This window comes from Mesocricetus auratus, unplaced genomic scaffold, assembly GCF_017639785.1.
Source record: "Mesocricetus auratus isolate SY011 unplaced genomic scaffold, BCM_Maur_2.0 Super-Scaffold_100009, whole genome shotgun sequence".
Lineage (NCBI taxonomy): Eukaryota > Metazoa > Chordata > Mammalia > Rodentia > Cricetidae > Mesocricetus > Mesocricetus auratus.
The window spans coordinates 49,986,309-50,007,003 of NW_024429193.1; the positions used below are offsets into that span (position 1 = coordinate 49,986,309).

General features: G+C 34.6%; 1 protein-coding gene across 6 annotated transcripts in view; it reads right to left on the minus strand.

The window, feature by feature from the left end:
* Positions 1–3,120: 3,120 nt before the first annotated feature.
* Lrif1 (ligand dependent nuclear receptor interacting factor 1) overlaps positions 3,121–20,695 on the minus strand; it is a 68,906-nt gene continuing 51,331 nt past the window's right edge. The window contains exons 1-4 of one of the 6 annotated variants that reach the window (XM_005076592.4): positions 16,969–17,712; positions 6,712–8,191; positions 5,243–5,515; positions 3,121–4,286 (exon numbers count right to left, since the gene is read on the minus strand). In XM_005076592.4, the coding sequence (XP_005076649.1) occupies positions 3,852–4,286; positions 5,243–5,515; positions 6,712–8,191; positions 16,969–17,036 (2,256 nt within the window). In that variant the 5' untranslated portion in view covers positions 17,037–17,712 and the 3' untranslated portion in view covers positions 3,121–3,851. Of the gene's footprint in view, positions 4,287–5,242; positions 5,516–6,711; positions 8,192–16,566; positions 16,699–16,968; positions 17,713–20,695 lie in introns of those variants that run through there. The other 5 variants (XM_013118067.3, XM_040752083.1, XM_013118065.3 and 2 more) reach the window with 5 other exon arrangements.

Below are 20,695 nucleotides of genomic sequence, written 5' to 3' on the forward strand. Positions count from 1 at the left end.
GCCAGTTTGCTTCTCAGGTCTATTTGATTGGAAAGTCATTTCCCAACCCTTTACCCTGAGGTAATGTCTGTCTTTAAAGTTGAGGTGTGTTTCATATATGTAGCAGAAGGATGGATCCTATTTTGTCATCCATTCTGTTAGCCTGTGACTTTTTATAGGTGAATTGAGTACATTGATATTAATGGATATCAATGACCAGTGATTGTAAATTCCTGTTATTTTTTTGGTGATGGTGGTGGTGGTGGTTTCCCTCTTTAGAATTTGCTGCTGTAGGATTATCTATTGCCTGTGCTTTTTTTTGTGGCTACAACTAACTACACTGGGTTGGATATTTTGTTATACTTCTTTCTGTAGGGCTGGAATTGTGATATTGTTTAAATCTGGTATTTTTTTATGGAATTTTTTGTCTTCTCCATCTATGGTGATTGAAAGTTTTGCTGGGTATAGTAGTCTGGGTTGGCATTTGTGGTCTCAGAACATCTGTCTGGTACCTTCTGGCTCTCAGAGTCTCTCTTTTGAGAAGTCAGGTCTGCTTTTATGTTAGTTGACCTTTTTCCCTTGCAGATTTTTAATATTCTTTTTGTTCTGTATGTGGTGAGGGGAATTTTGTTGTTTTGGGGTCAGTCTATTTGGTATACTGTAAGCTTCTTGTGTCTTCATAGGCATGCTCTTCTTTAGGTTAGGAAAGTTTTCTATGATTTTGTTGAATACATTTCCTGTGCCTTTGAACTGGAATTTTTCTCCTCCTATCCATATTATTCTTAGGTTTGGTCTTTTCATGGTGTCCCAGATTTCACTAGTGTTTTGCATTAAGTATTTGTTGGATTTAACATTTTCTGACTGATGAATCCATTTCTTCTATTGTGTCTTCAATGCCTGAGATTTTCTCTTCCATCTCTTGTATCCTGTTGGTTATGCTTGCATCTGTAGTTCATATTCATCTACCCAGATTTTCTATTTCCAGAATATCCTCAGTTTTCTATTTAATTTTTCATGTCTTGAACTGTTTCCTTCACTTTTTTTCTGGCTTTAGGAGGTTTATTGATATCTTCCAATTTTTTTTGTGATGATGAAATCTTAATATGAATTCAATTGAGAGTTGGCATTTGAGACCAGAAACATATATTGTGAATATTTTTATTATTGTGTGTAGTCATGTTGTATGAAGACCAGAAGATAACCTTGGTTCATTTCTCAGAAATGCTTTGAAGCCTTTGAGACAGGATGTCACACTGGCCCAGAAACCCAACTGATTCTGCCTCCCCAGCACTAGAATTAGAAGCATGTGTCACTATGCATGGCTCTTTTCACTTGGGTTCTGGGGATCAAACTCAATATCCCTATCACCTCTGAGCCATTTTTTTTATAAAGGATTCAAGTTACTCTTCAAGTATCATAATATCTCAGAAGAAATATACACTTGAATTTAGTGAATGGCAAACCCTTAACATGTTAAACATTAATCAAGCAAAATAATGTCATGGAATTAAATTTTGATTTTGAAGACTGACAATCAACCTTCAAAATGAGAAACATATTACTGGTGGCCAAATATGATGAGTAAGGTGAACAAAATCCAGTATTAGAATAGTTTGGGTAATGTGGTGGCTCAGAGCTTATACAACTAATTATACTCAAAATAATTAAAACATATTCATAAAAAAAGCTTATACACATTCATAGCAGTATTTTTAGTATTTCATATTGGAAACAATCCAAATGTGTATATCAGGTGGATAAACAAAACCAGTCCAGTTTTATAATCAACCATGTTAAAAATGTTGGAAAAAGTCTACATAAGACTCTTATTCCCTAAGTAAAGCAATTATATACACTCTGCATTGTTGTTTATCTAGAAATATTTAAGATATAGAAATGATTGTGGTGAAATATGTAAAGGTTATGCCATTTTATGTATAAGACTTAGACATATATGGATTTTGCTATCCTTGGGGTATCTGGGAACAAATCTTCCAGATACTAGGATTCCATATAGTGGAATATTGATGGGCAATAACAAATATTAATAAGTGAAAAAGTTACAAACTATATTTTATGATTCCACGTACATGACATGTTCACAAATGGCAATTTCTATTGAGGCTGGGTGTTGCATAGGTGAAAATAAAGAACAGGGTGATTGCTACTGGTTACAAAACTTATATGAGGGAGGTGTGGTGTTCTGAAATTATTGGTCCTTTCACCCTTTTTAGTATAAGAGTAAATCTTATGGTATGCACATTTTACTGCAATAAAGCTACTACTACAAAAGCAGTATAATCTAATTGATATGTTTCACTCCTATTTAAAGCTTGCTTATGGTTTTGCCCTTATAGTTTTTGGGTCTTCTTTCCAGAAATTTGTTGATTTCTTATAAACTAGCTAACCCTGCATTTTTATTCTCTATCCATTCACTTATAGTTTCAAACTTTCCCAAATCAAAGATTAACTTGAAAAATTGGATGCTTCTAGAGAAAAACTATAGTTTGAAAAGTGACTAGTTACAGATGACTAAGGAATAAATCTACCTTTCAGATAATCTATGTAACACATTTATGTACATATACCAAAAAGAAGCTGCTGTTAGTAAAGAAGCTGCTGTTAAAGTAATATATACTTTTTTTTTTTGGTTTTATGAGACAGGGTTTCTCTGTTTTGGAGGCTGTCGGTCCAGCCTGGCCTCAAACTCACAGAGATCCGCCTGCCTCTGCCTCCCGAGTGCTGGGATTAAAGGCGTGCACCACCAACGCCCGGCTATATAATTTAAAAATAGTTTTATGTGTATGTTTCTATGTTGAATGTATGGCATATGTATGTAGATGCTGGAGGTCAGAAGGTGGTGCTGGGTCATGGCAGCTGTAGTTAAAGGTGCTTATGAGCCACCTGACATGGGGTAAAGGAACTAAACTTGGATCCTAGAAAAACGCAAGTGCTCTTAACTGCTGAATCACCTCTCCAGCTTCATAAGGCATAACTTGTAAGCAAAAATAAAATACCATTAAGTAGCCTAAATTTCAAAACTTTTGGAATATATAATATTGCAGACATGCAGAAACATATACCCTTGGGCAATAAATTTTAATAGATTTTCTTGATGGAAAAATTAGCAACAACGGTGAATAGGTTGTATTATTTTTATAGGTAAGAAGATCAAGACAGTATACATAGAAACTCAACGGTAAAGTTAAGCTTACAGCTGACTATGTTGGATTGTAGACTTTCAGTACACAATATTTATTGTTAGTGTAAGACCTGAGGAATTAGTTGAAGATATAATATTAACAGAAACTTTGTACAAAATATTCAAATTCTGGGATTTCATTTCACAGAAAAATACCAAAAATTTTCTTCCAAAACAAGTAAGTCAAAATATGTCATGTAGATTATCGACGAGTCAAATGACTCAACCTTTCTGTACCCCTTAAGTTTTATACACAAAGACACTTTCAGAGTGCCTTTATAAATAACACTAATCCCTTGTAACCTGCAGTTGCCTCTTCTGTTTTCTGATGCCCATGATAACTTGCTGTCCAAAATATCAATGACAAAATCCAAAAAGGAGGATTCATAACTTTTAAATTATATGCCATTCTAAGTAGCATGAAAAAAAATTCCAGTGTCCTGTTCAGGATATCCATTATCCTCTTCAATAAGTGTATCCGCACTGTATATCCTACTTGCTTGTTATTATTTAAAGTAGATGTTGAGTTATCAGAATAAACATCAAGCAGTTTTATACAGAATTTGATATCATCTTCAGTTTGGGCATTCACTGTGGGGGGTCTTGACTGTATCCCCAGCAGGTAATAGGGAACTACTATAGTAGTACAAGTCTTTAAATCCTAGACATTTTACTGTTTTTGGTGCATCTTCTTACGCATTTCTTCAAGAGCTGCTTCTTTCTCTCTTACAATTTGTTTAAGCCTTCTTATTTTTTCATCTCTGATGGTTTCTTCTAATTCTGGTGGTGTCACTAGAAAAATATCTTCAGTATAGCTTTTATTAAAATAATTACTTTGATCAAAAGATACACTTGAACTTAATGTGCCTTTGTCCTGCTTCTCATAGGAGCAGTGTTCTACCTCAGTTCTCTTGTCTTCCCTGGTTGTACTTTGGCTTGTGACAATGTCATGTTGTGGTATGTCTGATGTTGGTGAAATACTAAGGAGTTGGGAACTGGCAACATCTGTTCCATTCATTACTGTGTCACTAGACTTCTTAATTCTTCTCCTTTTTGTGTATTCCATCTTCTTAATGGTTTTTCCTTTTCTTTTCTTAGGAAAACTCTGTTGTAATGGTAAGACAAAACAAAAATGTTATTGCTATGCCACACACTCTCAAATCAAAGTAACAAAGAACAGCAATTAAATTTGATTTCACAAATTTTCCTGGGGATAACTCTAGTAAAAACTGGATCCTACAACATGGTACTAAAGCGAAAGGTCACAATCATAGTCCTAGAAAACAAACTAGTATATTTACATTTTCTGGTTTAAATCATGTATTCTACGCCAAACTGGCTTATTATTGAAATGAAATAGCACCGGAGATAAATGGTTTAAATTTTCATTCATTTGCAAAGCAGGCACATGGAGAAACTTTTCCTTAAGATTTACCCGAAAAGGATGAAGTTCAAAATACTGGATTACAATGTTTGCAAGCATAATTATAGTATAGTGCATTCCTGTCTGTATATGCTACTTAAAATTTGTTAAGTGTTAATACTTCAATGAACATCAGCGTGCTCACATTTTCCCTTATACTTATTTTCTTTAGGTAATTCTTTAAAATAGGATAACTAGTTGAAATGCTTTTGACTATTTTCCTTTTTTAAAATATTTATTCCTTTTATTAATTTCTGAGTTTTTGACCTGCTGCATGTGTAGCGTGTATGTACCTGGGTTCAGGGTGTCTGATTTCCTTGCCACGATGGCTGTGAACCACCATGTGGGTGCTCTGAAAGAGCAACAAATGCTCTTATAACTACGGAGCCAACTCTCCAGACTATTTTCTTACATGACAAAAGAAAACAAAACAAGGTGACTAAAAATATTTAGAATGCAAATTAACTAGGGATATATTTTTATCTGTGTGTAAGGTTTCTTTTGTCACTGTTCAGTATGAGCTATTTGTAAATATGATAAAAAATCATTATTCAATCTAATGTACAAATTAAAAGATAAACATAACCATGTAACTTTGTCATACTTACAAAAATGTTATACACTTAAAAAACTATTACCTGTTTTATTTCTTCTTCCTTCACCACAAACTCTGCATCTTTGTAAGAGTTACTCTTCATCAAACTGCTAAAGGAATCAGAACCTTTCCTAGAGCCCAGACAGTCAGGGATGCGAGTAAGATCCACTCTCAAATCTTTAGTGAGACCAAATAGCTTTTTAAATTCAGCATCACTCTTCAGATATGATGTCTTAGTATTACTTCCTTGAGAATATTTCTTGTTATTTCTTTCTTCAGTATTTTTTTTTAACATTGATGCCATCTCACACTGGGTCTGGAATCAAGAGAAGAAAACACAAACAAAATTGCTTATTACTGGGTTGCTCTGTCAGGTGAGTAACGAAGCAATTAACTCTTCCATAAAAGAATGATTCATACTTTAAAAGATTTGCATTTCATTTTATTTGTACCATTCATTCAAAAACTGAATTTAAATGAATACAAACTTAAACTATCCACACAATTACTCATTTTATTGTACAGAAAAGTAACAAAGGATCTATTCTCAAGTATATGAGGAGAGACCAGATATGACAATAACTTTAAAATAAATCTAGGCCAGGCATGGTACCCTTTAATCTCAGCACCAGAAGGCAGAGGCAGTACAGTCTGAGTTACATACTGAGACACTGAAAAACAAAGTAAGTCAAGACAAAAAATAATTTACAGAACAATATCTAAAGACCACAGTCTTCTGTAAAACTTTAATGTCTTCAATCAATCTCATTTTTATTAGAATTTACCTCCTTGTCTTTCAAATTCAGGGATTTCCATATTGAAGGGGACAGACACTAACATCATAAGCAAGGAAAAAGTGACTATATATGTATTTTAAGAAGAGAATGGTAGCTGACAGAAGTGTTACACAATTACAGGAGTCATAAAGGACTAAAAAGAAATACATGTCTCAAAAAACTCCAAAACCCCTACCCGCCAAAAAGTTTAAAGTCCAAACACTCAAAGATGTTGATAAAACTTTACTTGACAAAAAGGTTCTGATGACTTCTAGTCCACCCATTAAATGGTAGTTTAGAGAAATATCATTTCCTATGACCAAAACCAAAAACAAAGCAAGAAAAAATTTAAAGTCTCACCATAAAGTTTCCAGTTTTTAAAACCTGTCCCTCTTACATAAAGTTTATCTTTTCATATAACAAACATAGGCTAATAAGTATATATTCAGTACACACATGTAGGCATATTCACGCAATCTTAGAAGACTTATCACTCTCTGACTCTTCTGAACTTTATTCTGTCATTTTGTCTTACCTATTTGCCAAGTTAAATAAAGAGAAAGATACTGCTTAGACTCTACCAATAGCACTCCTCAAATATTTTTTTTCTGATGAAAGCTTTAAGTAAGTATGTGTGATGGGCTATGTGTGTAGCAGACAGGTATCAGACAATTTTGACAATTAAGTATTTTCCACAGAGATATATAATAAGAATACCCTGGCATGGAAAAATTACCTGTAATTCTTGGTCTCTGAAAACACACTGTTGTGAAGTAACAGTTGCTGCATCAACAGAGGTACATATTTTCTCTATGCTTTGGATGAGATTTCCTTTTCTGGGGGAATTTTGAACTGTCCTAAATCCATTTGGAAAAACTGGGCTTGTAAATACAGTCTTACTCTGTTTATGGTAGTTACTGCATTGGTTCACAGTATGTGGGTTTGCCATAGAAAAAGATGGTCTCTCCAGTGTTTGATTCTTCTCTGCTCTTAGACTGGTCATGGAAGCAAGCTGGCAATTTGAAAGTGATTTTGTCTCCAACTGGGAAGATTTACTTTGAATCAAAGCACTATTTGGCTCTTTGGATATTTCTGTGTCTGGACTTGAACTTACTACCTTTGATGAATCTTGTCTTAGAGGATTACCAGAAGAAACAGAACTTGGGTGGTCATTTTGGGATGGCAGACCATGTATCCCCTCTTTATTCAACAGATAGACTTTCCCATTCATTACCAAAGCGTTATCTTTAATAGGCACACTTATGGATTGTGTTCCATGAGAACTGATGGTATTCAGCAGAGGTGTGTTTACAGTATTATCTCCCAAATTTTTCCTAACTATAAAAGTTTTTGAAATCTTTGAAGCCACATTATTTGATGACTTTAAAGGAACAAGGGATGGAATACTAGGCTGCAGACTCTCTTGAAAAATTATTTTCACTTGAGCAGTTTCAGAATGCTGACCACTTTTTAATGGTGTCTCTGTAGCAACATTCAGTGGAATTTTTGAGGTATTTAATATCACTGGTTTGGGGGAAATAGTCTGAAAGTTCTTGATAACTCTATTTGTCACTTCTTTTACAGGCGATACATAAATAACTGTTGGTATTTGAGAGGCCTCAATTTTTCCTGAGGGACTTCTGGTTGCAGTTGCATGTATATTTTGCCGAACTGAAGGAGGCAAGGTTGATTCAGGTATAGATTTCACTTCAGCATGGACTGGAATCTGTAAATGGGGTCCAGGAGGCAAGATTGAAGAATTCACATTCACTGGAAGAGTTGGGGTATTGACTACAAAGTGAGATGAATCATTTTGTATTGAGGGAGCAAAAGCAAATGTTTGCATATTGAGTCCATCAATTTTCATACCATGACTTTCAACTTTAGAAACTGGTGTCATAAAACTTCCTGTCCCTGCAGAAGTAATGTCACCTTTTTCTGATCCATTCACTGTTTCTGTAAGAAAATATTTTGTAGTATTGGCTGGCTGAAAAATGGGCAATTGAACAGATGTACTTGTGGAAGAGCAGGAAATCTGAGCTTGAAAATTAACTTGAACTTCATTTCCTGTATTCCCTTTCAAAGCATCAGATGCCACTGGAGATTGAACTACTGGGGTAAGATTTCCAGAAGATTTAGGAATTGGAAGTAATTGCAGAAGGTTTTTTCCATCCGTGCCAACCATCTGAACTACTTGGTACATGCAGCCTGAAACACTTAAAAGAATATTTTGAGTAAATAAAAACAACATACTACACGTTATATACATTTTATTTAAAACAAGTATTTGCAATTACTTTAGATATTAAAATTTAATAACAGTATGCAATTTTGAGCTTGCAATGTAAAAGATCATGGAATACATTTTAAAGAAAAGATAAAGAAATAATCAATTTTGATTCAGATATCACAGGTAGGTTATGAAAACAATATTTATTCCAAGATGAAAAGGTTTCTAAAGTTATACTCAAACATAATGCTGTTAGAAATGACTCTTCATGCTATTATCATTCTCTTCTCCTTTAATTTCTTCCTATTATCTTCCTTTACTTTTACAGAACAGGACTTTTATTCCAAGTCTAATTTTGCTACTTCTATCACTCTCCCCTCCAATTTGCTCTTTCTTCCCTTGACAAATTCTGGGAACTTTTTTTCCTCACGTTTGAGATCTCTTATATGCTGTTATTTCTGTTTGTCCTGTTTTTATACTGTTGACTTAATGGACATACTCATGTAGCAACCATTTCCTTCTTAGATTATTGTTTCCATGTATGTGAGATTTCATGCTCCTCAATTCTTGAGTATAGCAATTATTTCAAATGTTTTTACATAATATCATGGAAATTTTGATTGTGAGGTTTTCCGTAAAGGTGGAGCATACTGGAGAGGAATACTCTGTTGTTTGTTTAATCGGTCTACTGCGATCTCCATTCTAAAGCATTTTTTTAAATACAAATGGTCAGTTTTACATAAAGTCAAGATACATTAATCTCTGCATAATCCAGTTTTTGCAAGTTACTTAGTATAGAATTAACAAATTATACCTAAAATAACCTTTCACATCCTAAAAAGTACAGTGCTCTCATGGAATGCAAGAGGAATCACATCCCTCTACCTAGATAGTTCTTTGCTATACAACTCTACTTGGAGCTTAAGTCTCAGCATAAATGATATTTCTAAGAGATTCATTCTCCTGCCAACTTAACTATGCTTGTCCTTCTTTTATAATAAACTTATCCCAGTTAATTTCCTTCACGCTATATATTCTTATTGTCTTTCATGCTAATGTCTAAAAAATGTAAATGTGGAGCCCATGTTCCATAGAATGAATAAATTCTTAGATGACTAAGAATTAATGAAGAAAACCTTAAAGACAAACATTAATTCTCAAAAGTATAAATGTCTGCTTTATAACCTTTGCGTGTGATTTTAAAAAGTATAAATGAAAAATACACACTCCAAATTCTATGTATTCTCACAACCAAAACCAAATGTTATCTTCAGAGAGTTTTGAAACAGACTTCTGTATATGAAAACTTATACTAACGTTTAGCAAATTTAGAAGTATAAACAAAAAGAGAAGTCTCAACTCTTGCTTTCAGTGTTTGAAGAATCATTTGCACTATCTTTGCAAAATACATTGTAGCCTCAACATGATTTTATTCAGCATTAAATGAAAATGTACTCAGTGAGAGATGAGCATGGTGACTCATGCATGGAATTTTAGCACTGGGGGTGGAGGCGATTGAAGGTGGACCTGAGCAAGAGAACAACACAAAGTCTCAAAACCAACCAACCAAGCACCAAGTTTTATGGTTCAAACACCAGGGTTTGTTAGTGGCAACGGGTCAATAAATTATAACCTGTAGGCTAAACCTAACCCATTCTGGTTTTATCTTAACTCACAGCCATGTAGTTTTCAAACTTTAAAAGGATGAAAAACATTTCAAAAGCAAATTGTCATGAGATTAAACTGAAGTATCAAAATAATACCAAGTTTTATTATTACATGGTGGCTATTGAGCTACAACAAAAGAGCTGAATAGTCCTGAGAGATCGAAAGGTTCTCTAAGTGTAAATATTTGCTATCAGAACCCATACATAAGCTGAATCTCTCACTAAAGCTAGGTACATGAACACAGGCAAGTAATTGTCATGAAGTAAGATTAGTGATGTATTTGAAGAGATACAAAAACGGTTGCAACTGAAACTTTTCCTAAAATATTTTCATTCCAAGACTTTCAACATCTCTGACAACTGATCCTAGCTAAAGAATGGAAGTCTTTTCACTTTGTACTCTTTTCTACAGTTTCCAAAGTACTAACTGATTCTATATAACCAATAAAAATTTTGTATCTGTAGCTTCTTTGGGATATAAGATATATATCCAAACTCTCCCTTGACATTTTACTCAGAACCTTATTGGCTTCTGATATTAAAACTGGCAATAATGTTTTCCCTTCCATATTCTCATAATTCCTAGGCATCTCATGTTAGCTAACAGTGTCAGAGTATACAAATCCTGTTTTCTCACCTAGCTATAGTGAATCCACAACAACAACAAAAACAAAAACCTATTGACATTACTGAAATTTCCCTTATCTGTTAAGTTGTTTCCAAATTGCTTGTCACCATTCTGGTTTAAGTAAATACTAATCTCTGCCTTAGACTAGAGTAGCTTCACAATTGACCCTTTCTTTTCCTTTAGTTATATATATTCTTTGCCTTTTAGTTTAATGGGTGCACTAGTCTTAATATGCCTAAAACATTTCATTGACTATTCTTAAAACAGTAAAACAATAATAATTATTGTTACTATTTCTGATGTAATGGAAGCCAAAGAAAAGAAGGGTTTGAACACAATTATATTAAAAGTTTCTGGGAGTCAAGTAGGATGAAGACTACATAAGTACAATGGGAATGATTTAAGATTCATCAGTAGATTTAGTAAGGGTAGTTCAATGGGAGAAAAATTGTTGAAGTATGGATATAAAGATAGTAAGCACACACAAGTCCTAAGAACTTTAACTGTAAAATTCTGGGAAGTAAGCTTGAGCAGAAATTGAATAAGGGATTTTCTTTCTTTTTTTTTTTCTTAAAGTGAGATGAAGCAGAGATTCAGAGTCTTAATTTTTTTCTTTTCTATTGAGATTTTTAAGAAAAAACAAACTTTTAAAAAAGGTTGAAGTCACATAGGATTTGAATAATGAGCTGGATACAAGTCCCATGGTAGAAGTCAGTATGTAGTGTTAATACATCACAATTAAGAAGCAATACTGTAGAAAATTGTCTTGAAGGCTCTTTTGTGGTTTAATTCATTCCTATTAATTCTACTAAAACTTCATTCTCAAAAATTACTATGTATTTCTTCACACCTAAGTCTGTCTTTCATTCCATTCTCTACATGCTCTGTTGCAAATGACACTTTTTTGTTTCTTTGCTTTGGTTTTCAAGACAGGGTTTTTCTGTGTAGCCCTGACTGCCCTGGAACTCAACCAATAAACCAGGCTGGCCTTGAATTCCCAAAAGATCCACCTGTCTCTGCCTCCTGAGTGCTGGGTTTAAAGATGTGGTGCCATCACTGCCTGGTGCAATGACACTCATAGTATACCTTCCTCTGAAAGCTCTTCTCTTTCATGGTTTCTATTGTGTATGTATTCTCTTGACTTTCTTAATATCTCCTTATTAACTTTCCTATATTTTAAGTATTCATCCTCATTTATTCCTTCAATATAGCTTTTAACCAATTCATTTTGACCCTGCTTTTCTCCTTCAAGATATTTTCCCCTTAAAGATTGAACTCATTTTCATGGCTTCAACTACTTCCCTCAATTATCTCCTTTGCAATAATGACAACTATAGTTATGACTTTTTACTCTTATCCAAGTATTAATCCTCACTTCAATATTTGTGGTCTTTTTCCAAATATTTTAAAGGTAAAATTAATCTCTATTAAAACTAGTACTATATTCTACTTTCCAACTATGTTAGAGCACTGATTGCTAGCTCACATAGATCAATTACCCAATTAGCTTTGACTTATCATCCTTCTTAATTTTAATTCATAGAAGCATGAATTCAAGCTTACAAAAATGAGAAATATATCCTAAATGAATGAAACATCCAGACTATAAAGTTTTCATCTTTTTATTAAGCCTTCCCCATTTTGTCTTTATGACTAGAATATCCAATATCTAAATTAGTTACAACCACCTTGTGTTTAGCATTTCTCATCTCATCTCTGTATATTTTATTCTAGTGTTTAGCTTTTCTGATTGTAACTGCTGCTATCATGTATTTATGAAAGATTACTGCTGGTTTTATAATGTTTTGTACATAAATTTTAAATTAATATTCATCATTGCCAATCCAGTTTGTCAAAAAAATCTAGTCAATAGCTACACCACCATTACCTACAACTTCTCTACATGAAATCTCTGCTCCTATCAGAGAACTCCTTTATGCTATGTACATTATTTAGCTAAGTATTCTTTTTTCCATCAACAACATAAAATGACAATTATACCAACTTAACTTTTGTCAACTTTGGAATATAAAGCATTATTAATATCATTCCAGGTAATTCTGGAATACAATACCTTTACTACTATCTGCTTTTTAAAAAAGGAATTGAATATTGTTTTTCAAAGCAACAAAGTTGAGAAACTCGATTCTCCAATTATTTTTTCAAATACCAGGGATAGTAAACTATCAAAAATATTACATGAAGAATGTACTTCTTTCCAATTGTCAATCCAAGAAAACTAGTTCAATTCTTTTGCTAAGTTCCTCTGATATAAGCATATTTATTTATTTAAAAATTTTGTCTAACAAACTAGAAGCTCCAACAGAAATAATCTTCATTTTTTACAATTATTTGTATTAAGAGTATATTTCAAATAATATGTAGCTGAACAAATTAGAGTTTTAATATCTCAAATGTATTATTATAAACTAAAAGGCTTCCCTGTTCTTGCTTTAAAAACAAATATACCTTACATAGTAAACTTTATATATTTGTCTGTCGATCTCTATTTACAACTGACAAAGAGACAGAATAAAAAATTGTAGCTTCTTCAAAGCCTACGTATCATCATAGAGTCATATGATCTAACACAGGCTGTAAACTCTTTAAGGATAGCTTTTCCTATTCATAGCTTCTCTGTATCTAGTAGAGCAAGTTAACATGTCAGCCATATTGATTCCTGTAAGTTATTAAAAATGATTTGATTTACTGAAAAATTCAATGAGTTCTTACAACTAAACTGAAATGCAGGCTTCTAAAGAGAAAAGTCATAAACTGGAATGAAATGAATGCATATTCTTTCAACCAATATATACATTTTCCAGCTTTAGTAGGAATCTTCAACCTAATAGTTTAAACAAAATCACACTAAGACTCTACTTTCTCAAAATATTCCATTTTCTTAGAGATCATATTCGGTGGTCTAATGCCATCACTAAATCTAGAATCAAGATTCTTCATTCCATATTCCAGTTTGGACACTTAAAATTATTAGTGTACTAGCTACACTAAATCACCTGCAATTTGAACCAAGAAACTACATTAAAAATAACAACTAAATTTTAAGACTTAAAAGAGAAATACATTGAAAAGATTATAGGCTTCTAACCCTGGCTCTGCCACTCACTGGCTAACTGATTTTAGAAAGCCTACTTAACTACAGCAGCACACATCTATAGCTCCAGCTAACTTAGAGAGCTGAAGTAGGCATAGGAAGATCACATAAGTCTTGGTTCTCAAGGCAGCCTACTCAATACAGTGATAGCTCATTTCGAAATTAAGAGTCCTGCTAAATGTGTTAACAAAATTATAACTTCTGAGAGTTTTTGTTTTGTTACTATTCTAATATGGATATGCATCATTCATATATTAGAATGGAATGATGAACATTATGGAAACTAGCATTTTATAGCTTTGAAAATGATGTATTTTTTTTAGCTGTTAAGAGAATATTTTCCTTATTATTTATAAAAATATATAAGAACCTAATGGTACTATACAATAATGAATACTATGCATTATGTAATAATATGGTCATTAACTCTAATCCTAAAAGTCAAGCAAGATAGACCTATATTGCCATTAATATTTTATAGCTGAAAAAAAAGACAAGGTTTTAAATATTTTCAAAAACTTACACAAAATTACATGCTTTCTGTACGCAGTCTTATCCATATTTTATACAAGTTGAGAGTAACAGAAATCTCATCAAAGCTCGGTCCAACAATGCAGTTGCATAAACAAGTAGATTTATGACAGAGGACAGTTATCTTACACAGTATTTATTCTCTTTCCATTCTACTCTAAAGTTGTAAATATAAAAATTCACAACTAAAGAATTCAACCAGCAATGAAACATTTTCTTTCCAAGGGAATCAAGCGACATTCTGACAGCAGGAATTTTAACTGGGCATTTGTGTGTTTGCCTTATATAATTCCAAATATTGACCAGAAAACTGGCATAACACCTCACAAGAAACAATAATTTGCTGATCAGGTCTGCCTAATTTCCATTTTAGTTATTTAAATCTAATCTATATTCTCTACCTGTTAATCCAGGCCCTCCGTATTTCTTAAAAGTCATCTGGAATATAATCTTTACTTCAAATCAGCATTGTCATTAGGTATCCAAACTACACCCCTAACTGCATCAATCATATTCTTAAAATATTCTGATCAATCAATTTCCAAATGATGAAGTCACTACCAGAGGAAGCAACCCTGAGCAGTTATTATCTCACCTGAGGTACACATTGTGAGTAAATAAGTTTTCAGTATTAACATGAATAAATTAAATGGATACCACACCACAAATATCCAGATTTTGCTGTGCACTCATATAACTGAGTTTCTTATTTTTATGCATCATTAAATCAGATAAATTAAATAATAAATATTCTTTATCATAATACTTAATTTTCATTAAAAGCATATTAACTCAAGGAAAGTTCAAACATCTACAGAAGAGAAAACCCTATTAATTTTACAAAGAAAACAAATAGTGCCATTTATATATGCATACGCACACACACACGTGCGCGTGTGCATATATACAACTTCCAATAACACAAAAGAATTGATATTAATCAAATTATTTACACAACTACATTTCAACATCTGGCATGTTGTTATTAAAACAAAGTATAACCAAATATGTAACCAGTAAGGAAAGTGTTAAACACTTCAGAAAACCATCTGGGTGTCAATGCACCAAATATGTTATATGAGACAATTTAAAGAAATAAAAGCATTTAGAATAACAATACACCAACATATAAACCAATGAATTAATGAATTTGAAATGACTTATGAAATCAACCAAAACATAATAAAATTTAAAATGTTTTTCAGAGTTCAAAATTTGCCAAATTTATTAGAAACTGTTTAAAAGTGAACCCCTGTGCACAATAACAATTTTTACATATCACTTAAGCTTATTTCTGAATTTGAAAAAGAATGAAATTGTACACACCTGCTATAAGCTATATAGTATATCAGGTATCATAAAAATACAGGCATTAAAATATAGGAAAAATTAGTTATTAAAAACAATCTGTTTCTAAATTTCCACAAAATACAAACTACCAAAGAGCTGTCTCTAATGATACACGATATAACGGTTCTTCAACATCACAGCTCACTATTTATTTTAATGACCTATATTGTCATTAATATATATGTACATATGTACATATATATATTTGTATGTGCACAGTAGCAACTTCCTAAAGACCCTGCTACTGGGAAGGCTGAGGTAGGATGATCACTTGTATTTTCAACCCAGGGTTTTAAGGGAAAAGTCATTAAAAAAATCACTATTATCTTTCATTGCATTTAGGGTGTGTATCGACTTGTAACTAAAAGAAACCTATCTTGGGCTAAAAATGGGATACAAAATTATATTCTTAAAATAGCAGCAAATACTAAGATAATCCTTTATTCCTGTCTTGTTCTACTTCTTGTTCCTTTCTTTTTTGTTACCAAAATATTCCTAGGTGCTATTATTTTGATCAGAAAGTGATTTATTCATCTCATAGATACTAACGAACAAAGCTGCAATAAACACCAGGTAGTCTGTTTCTCTTTAAATACCTATCTCCATTCATGAATTTTGTTCTTAGATTTCATGCTCTTTTTTTGTTTCTACAGACTTAGTAATCTTTGTTTTTCACCATGCTTCTCATAAACCATAAAATAAAATTCTCAAATATTTTCCTAAAGGAGCATTCTGTTGTTCTTGTATTTATTTTACCTGGATTAACACAAACTTGAGAAGTTACTGGTGATGTTTTAACAGGTGAAGGCTGACATAGCCCTTAAACCCTATCCCTAGGAAGCCCAGGTTGGCCTGAGGACAGTCCCTGCTACACAGATAATGTACCAATTTGCTCCTTCTGGAGAAAACCAGTGAGACACACTCCCTTTCCACCCGTTTCAAATGCGCAGCCTTGAAAAGCTGTCTTAACGTTTAAAGTTTTCACTTTTCTCCATACTAGTTGAAAATTTCAAACACTCAAGGCCCTTCTTCTAGAACACGTTTTCTAAGTACACACAAAATGTGACTACTTCACTTGAAGGTCCAGCGCCCCGGAGCTGCACTTGCTAATCCACGATGTGTGTTTTGCTGCCTGTGCTTGAGCGTCTTCCAAAAGGATTTTTGAAAACCTGGAGCGTCGCCATGTTGCTTTGCTTCCGTGGGTATCTACTCCGTCCGCCTATGAAATTCAAGGCGCTGGCGTTCTGCGCGCCTGAGTCTAGAGAGGCTAACTGCGTCACGATCCGAGGGCGTCTTACGTTTCCGGGAGGAATGTGCGCCCGGGGCTCTCGAGCGCCAGGGGGAAGGCGCTGCGCTCGGACGGCCCCGCAGCTACGCCCGCTGTGCGGCCGCAGCTCAGCCAAGGCGGCCATCTGACATCCTAAGACACAGGGTGCGGGCGGGCGCGTGAAGAGCCGGGAACTGGTACTTACCAATGCGAGCCTGAGCCTGAATTTTCCTCTGCGGGTTTCAGAAGGGCGCTCTGGAGACTACTAGACATTTTAGAGGGCTGGGAGGGGACAGGGCAGTGAGTCGAGAGGGGACAGGGTCCCCTACCAGGCGCAGCCACTGAGGGGCGAGAGGCGAGCGGAGGCGTGGGTGCGTGACAGACCGTACCCAAAAAGGGCGGCGTCCCTAGCGTCCGAGGGAAGTGGCTGTGGGAGCCGGAAGACAGCGGAAGGCAACCGCAACCTCACAGATGCAGGCACGTTCAGGCAAGTCTCTGGGCCACGTGATGCGCCACGGCCAGTCAGAGCGGGCGCGGGGGGCGGGACATGACTGGCACCGCCCCCAACTCTGCCGCGGCAGAGAAGGGAGCGGAGACCTGGCGCAGGGGACCACGCCCACCAGAGACTGCGGCCAGGGCGAGCAGACCTCTGCCTACATCACGAACGGTTACCAAGGCAAATGGATCGCTGTGGTCCCACTCTTATGACGTGTCCAATCGCCAGCGAAGGTTGATGTCTTTCTTCCGGATCAAAGGAGCACTCAAAAGAGAACGTTCTCTCCCTGCCTACACGCGAAATAAAATATTTCCGGGGTCAAGAGTAAATTGTCTGCCCTTGTGAGTGCACTTTTGCATGCCAAAGGAGTGTCTTCCTTGCCTGCTTGCTTCAGTAGATATGGGCGGCCCTTTGGCAGTTGCCCCAAATTGTTGAGAACTTTTATATTCCTTCCTGTGCCTAGAATTTATTTATTTTTGTTTATTTTCCTACTGTTTCTTTAAGTTTTGTCTCTAGATTAATTGGTTAGCCATTTCCTCCATGCCCACACTCATACCTCAGTGAAAACTATATCTTATTGCCATATAATTGATTATTAGAGTCTCTGAATGTTAAATCCCCAGTATAAACTTTTGTTTGTTTAAATTTCCGGGAGAACAGCTATCTGAGAAATCTCTAGAATCGTGCAATTAAGCTAATATTTTGTAATTGGGATTAATGGGTAAAAGAGATTCTTGTTCAATTAGGTGTGGAATGTTGTGAAAATGGTTTCAAAGATACAGTTTTATTTTGTATACACAATCTTGATATACACTATTCAAATTAAGGACATTCACAAGGAAGACAATTTGAAGGTCCACATGGTTATTTTAAAATGGAATTCCTTACACATGCATGTAATCCCAGCACTTGGAAAGTAGAAGCAGGAGGATGGGGAGTTTAAGGTCATTCTTGGCTATGCAGCAAGTAGATGTACAACATGAAAACATGTCTCACAAAAAAGGAGGAAGAAATGGTTTATTCATTTCCCTAATTATTAAAAGCAATATATATTTAAGAACTTCATACCTTGTTATGTTAAACAGAAAGTGGTATTTTCCAACTTCTGAATAACACATTTCTCAATAAAACACCTCCCACACTAAAGATAGAAGGGAAAGTGGAAAGCCCTTAATGTTCTCTTGCTTCTGGCAATTTTTTTTTTTTTTGGTCTATGAAATCAAACTTTGAAAAACTTCCTTTTTCCAGACACTTTGGTGCATGACTTTTTTTTTTTCTAGAACTCAGGAAGAAGAGGCAGGTAGATCTCTGAATTTGAAGTCAGCTTGTTATGGATACATAGTGATTTCCAGGTTAGCCAAGGCTACAAAATGAGACTAGGAAAAGGAAAAGGAAAGGAGCTATCTTTGCTTGCTGCCTTGTCAATGTCATTCATTGATTTATATTTTCTACTCTGACTTTTCATATTCATCACTACTATGCTCACAAGACTGCCACAGGTTGGGCTACTTAGACTTTGGAAGGCAGGAAGTTTCTGTGAAAGGAAAAGGAGAAAATGTGGCACAGAGAGGGGGAGGGGAGAGGGAGGGAGAAGAAAAAGAGATAGAGACAGAGAGAGAGACAGACAGAGAGAGAGAGAGAGAGAGAGAGAGAGAGAGAGAGAGAGAGAGAGAGAGAGAGAGAGAGAGAGAGAGCCAGATTAGGCTGAGATACCAAGTCTCAAAAAAGTTTTATCTCAGTCCAAATCTGAAATATTCTTCAAAGTTTTTCCTATGAAGAAAGTAGGCAGTAGGCTTTATTATGCTGCATTTATAATCAGTTAATGCACTGGCGCTATGACCAAAAGAAAAATGGGGTTTCATACCCATGTGTAAGAAAGAATTCTTTAGTCAAGAGGCTGATTGCTGAGGCATGTCTATTGGCGACAGTACAAGCAAAAAAGACCATGAGCATATATGAAGATAATTCTGGGAGCTGGATCACAGGATCCCATGTGCTCATTAAACAACTCATGCAGCCATTTATTGTAATTAATGCTGCATATCTCACAGTTAACATCTTTAATCAGCAACACTATTAATTATTCTTTCACTCTTGATGTCTCGGCAATATACTTTAGTATGTTTCTTCCTACTTTTTGATCTACTCAGTATGCTATGAAGGTCTTTCCCTGTATTTATTAAATAAGTAAATTCTCATTCACTGTTCCTCTTATTTTCTCAAACTGTTTCTCTCCAGCTGATTATATCCCTGCCCATGATTTTAATTGCTACCTCTAATCCATTATTACACTACAAAGTACACACATAATAACATGTTCCAGGCATTGCTAAGTGCTTTATAAATGGATACTCATTTGCTTCTAAAAGCTAGTAAAAATATTATATAGAAATAAAGAAACTATAGACTGGGCAAATAACTCTCTGGAAGTCACATAGTTGGTGACTGGTAGACATAAATTCCAAAATCAGGTTGTTTGTCAGAAGATTCTATATATCTTGCTCCTAACTCACAGATTTCTATCTTCAGGTTTTAATTCTCATTAAATTTGTATGTAGCTGAATTTTCATGACATTGTTGAAATCTATTGAGTACTATAAAATTACCTTCAAATGAAATACATTCAAAATCAAACATTTTATACTGCATTTTCGTTTCATCGCAAGATAGCCCAAACCCAGATGTTTAAATGCCAGTGTAAGAATGCAGTCAACAACAGCCAAGGCAATATGGAATCACCAGAGCTCAGGTATGCTACAACAGCAAGACCTGAATATTCCAACAGAGCAGAACCACAAGAAAATTATGACAAAAATAACTTTATGAAGATAATAGATATCCTTATAGAAAGAAATGAAGGAAAAGACAACTAAAAACTAGGAGGAAGTCAATAAATCCTTTAAAGAATACCAACAAACTCAAGAGAAGAAAAACAGACAAACAAAAAAGGTGAAGGAAATGGTTCAAGACCTGAAAATCTAAGCAGAAGAGATAAAATACAAACTGAGGGAATTCAGAAAATAGAAAATCTGGGTAAGTGAACAAAAAGTACAGGTAAAGTCATCACCAGCAGATTACAAGAAATGGAAGAGAGAATCTTGGATGTAGAAGATATGACAGAAGAAACTGATTCATAGAAGAAATACATTCTTTTGTCAAAGAAATTGTTAAACCTAAAAGACTCCTAACACAAAACACCAGGTAAATCTGGGACACCATGAAAAAACCAACCCTAAGAATAATAGGAATAGAAGAATCCCACCTCAAAAATCCAGAAAAATATATTGAACAAAATCATAGAAGAAAATTTCTGTAACCTAATGGGCATGCCTATAAAAGGTACAAGAAGCTTAGGGAACACCAAATAGATTGAATCAGAAATGGAATTCACCAAGTCACATAATAACATGAAATGTACAGAACAAACAATGTTAAA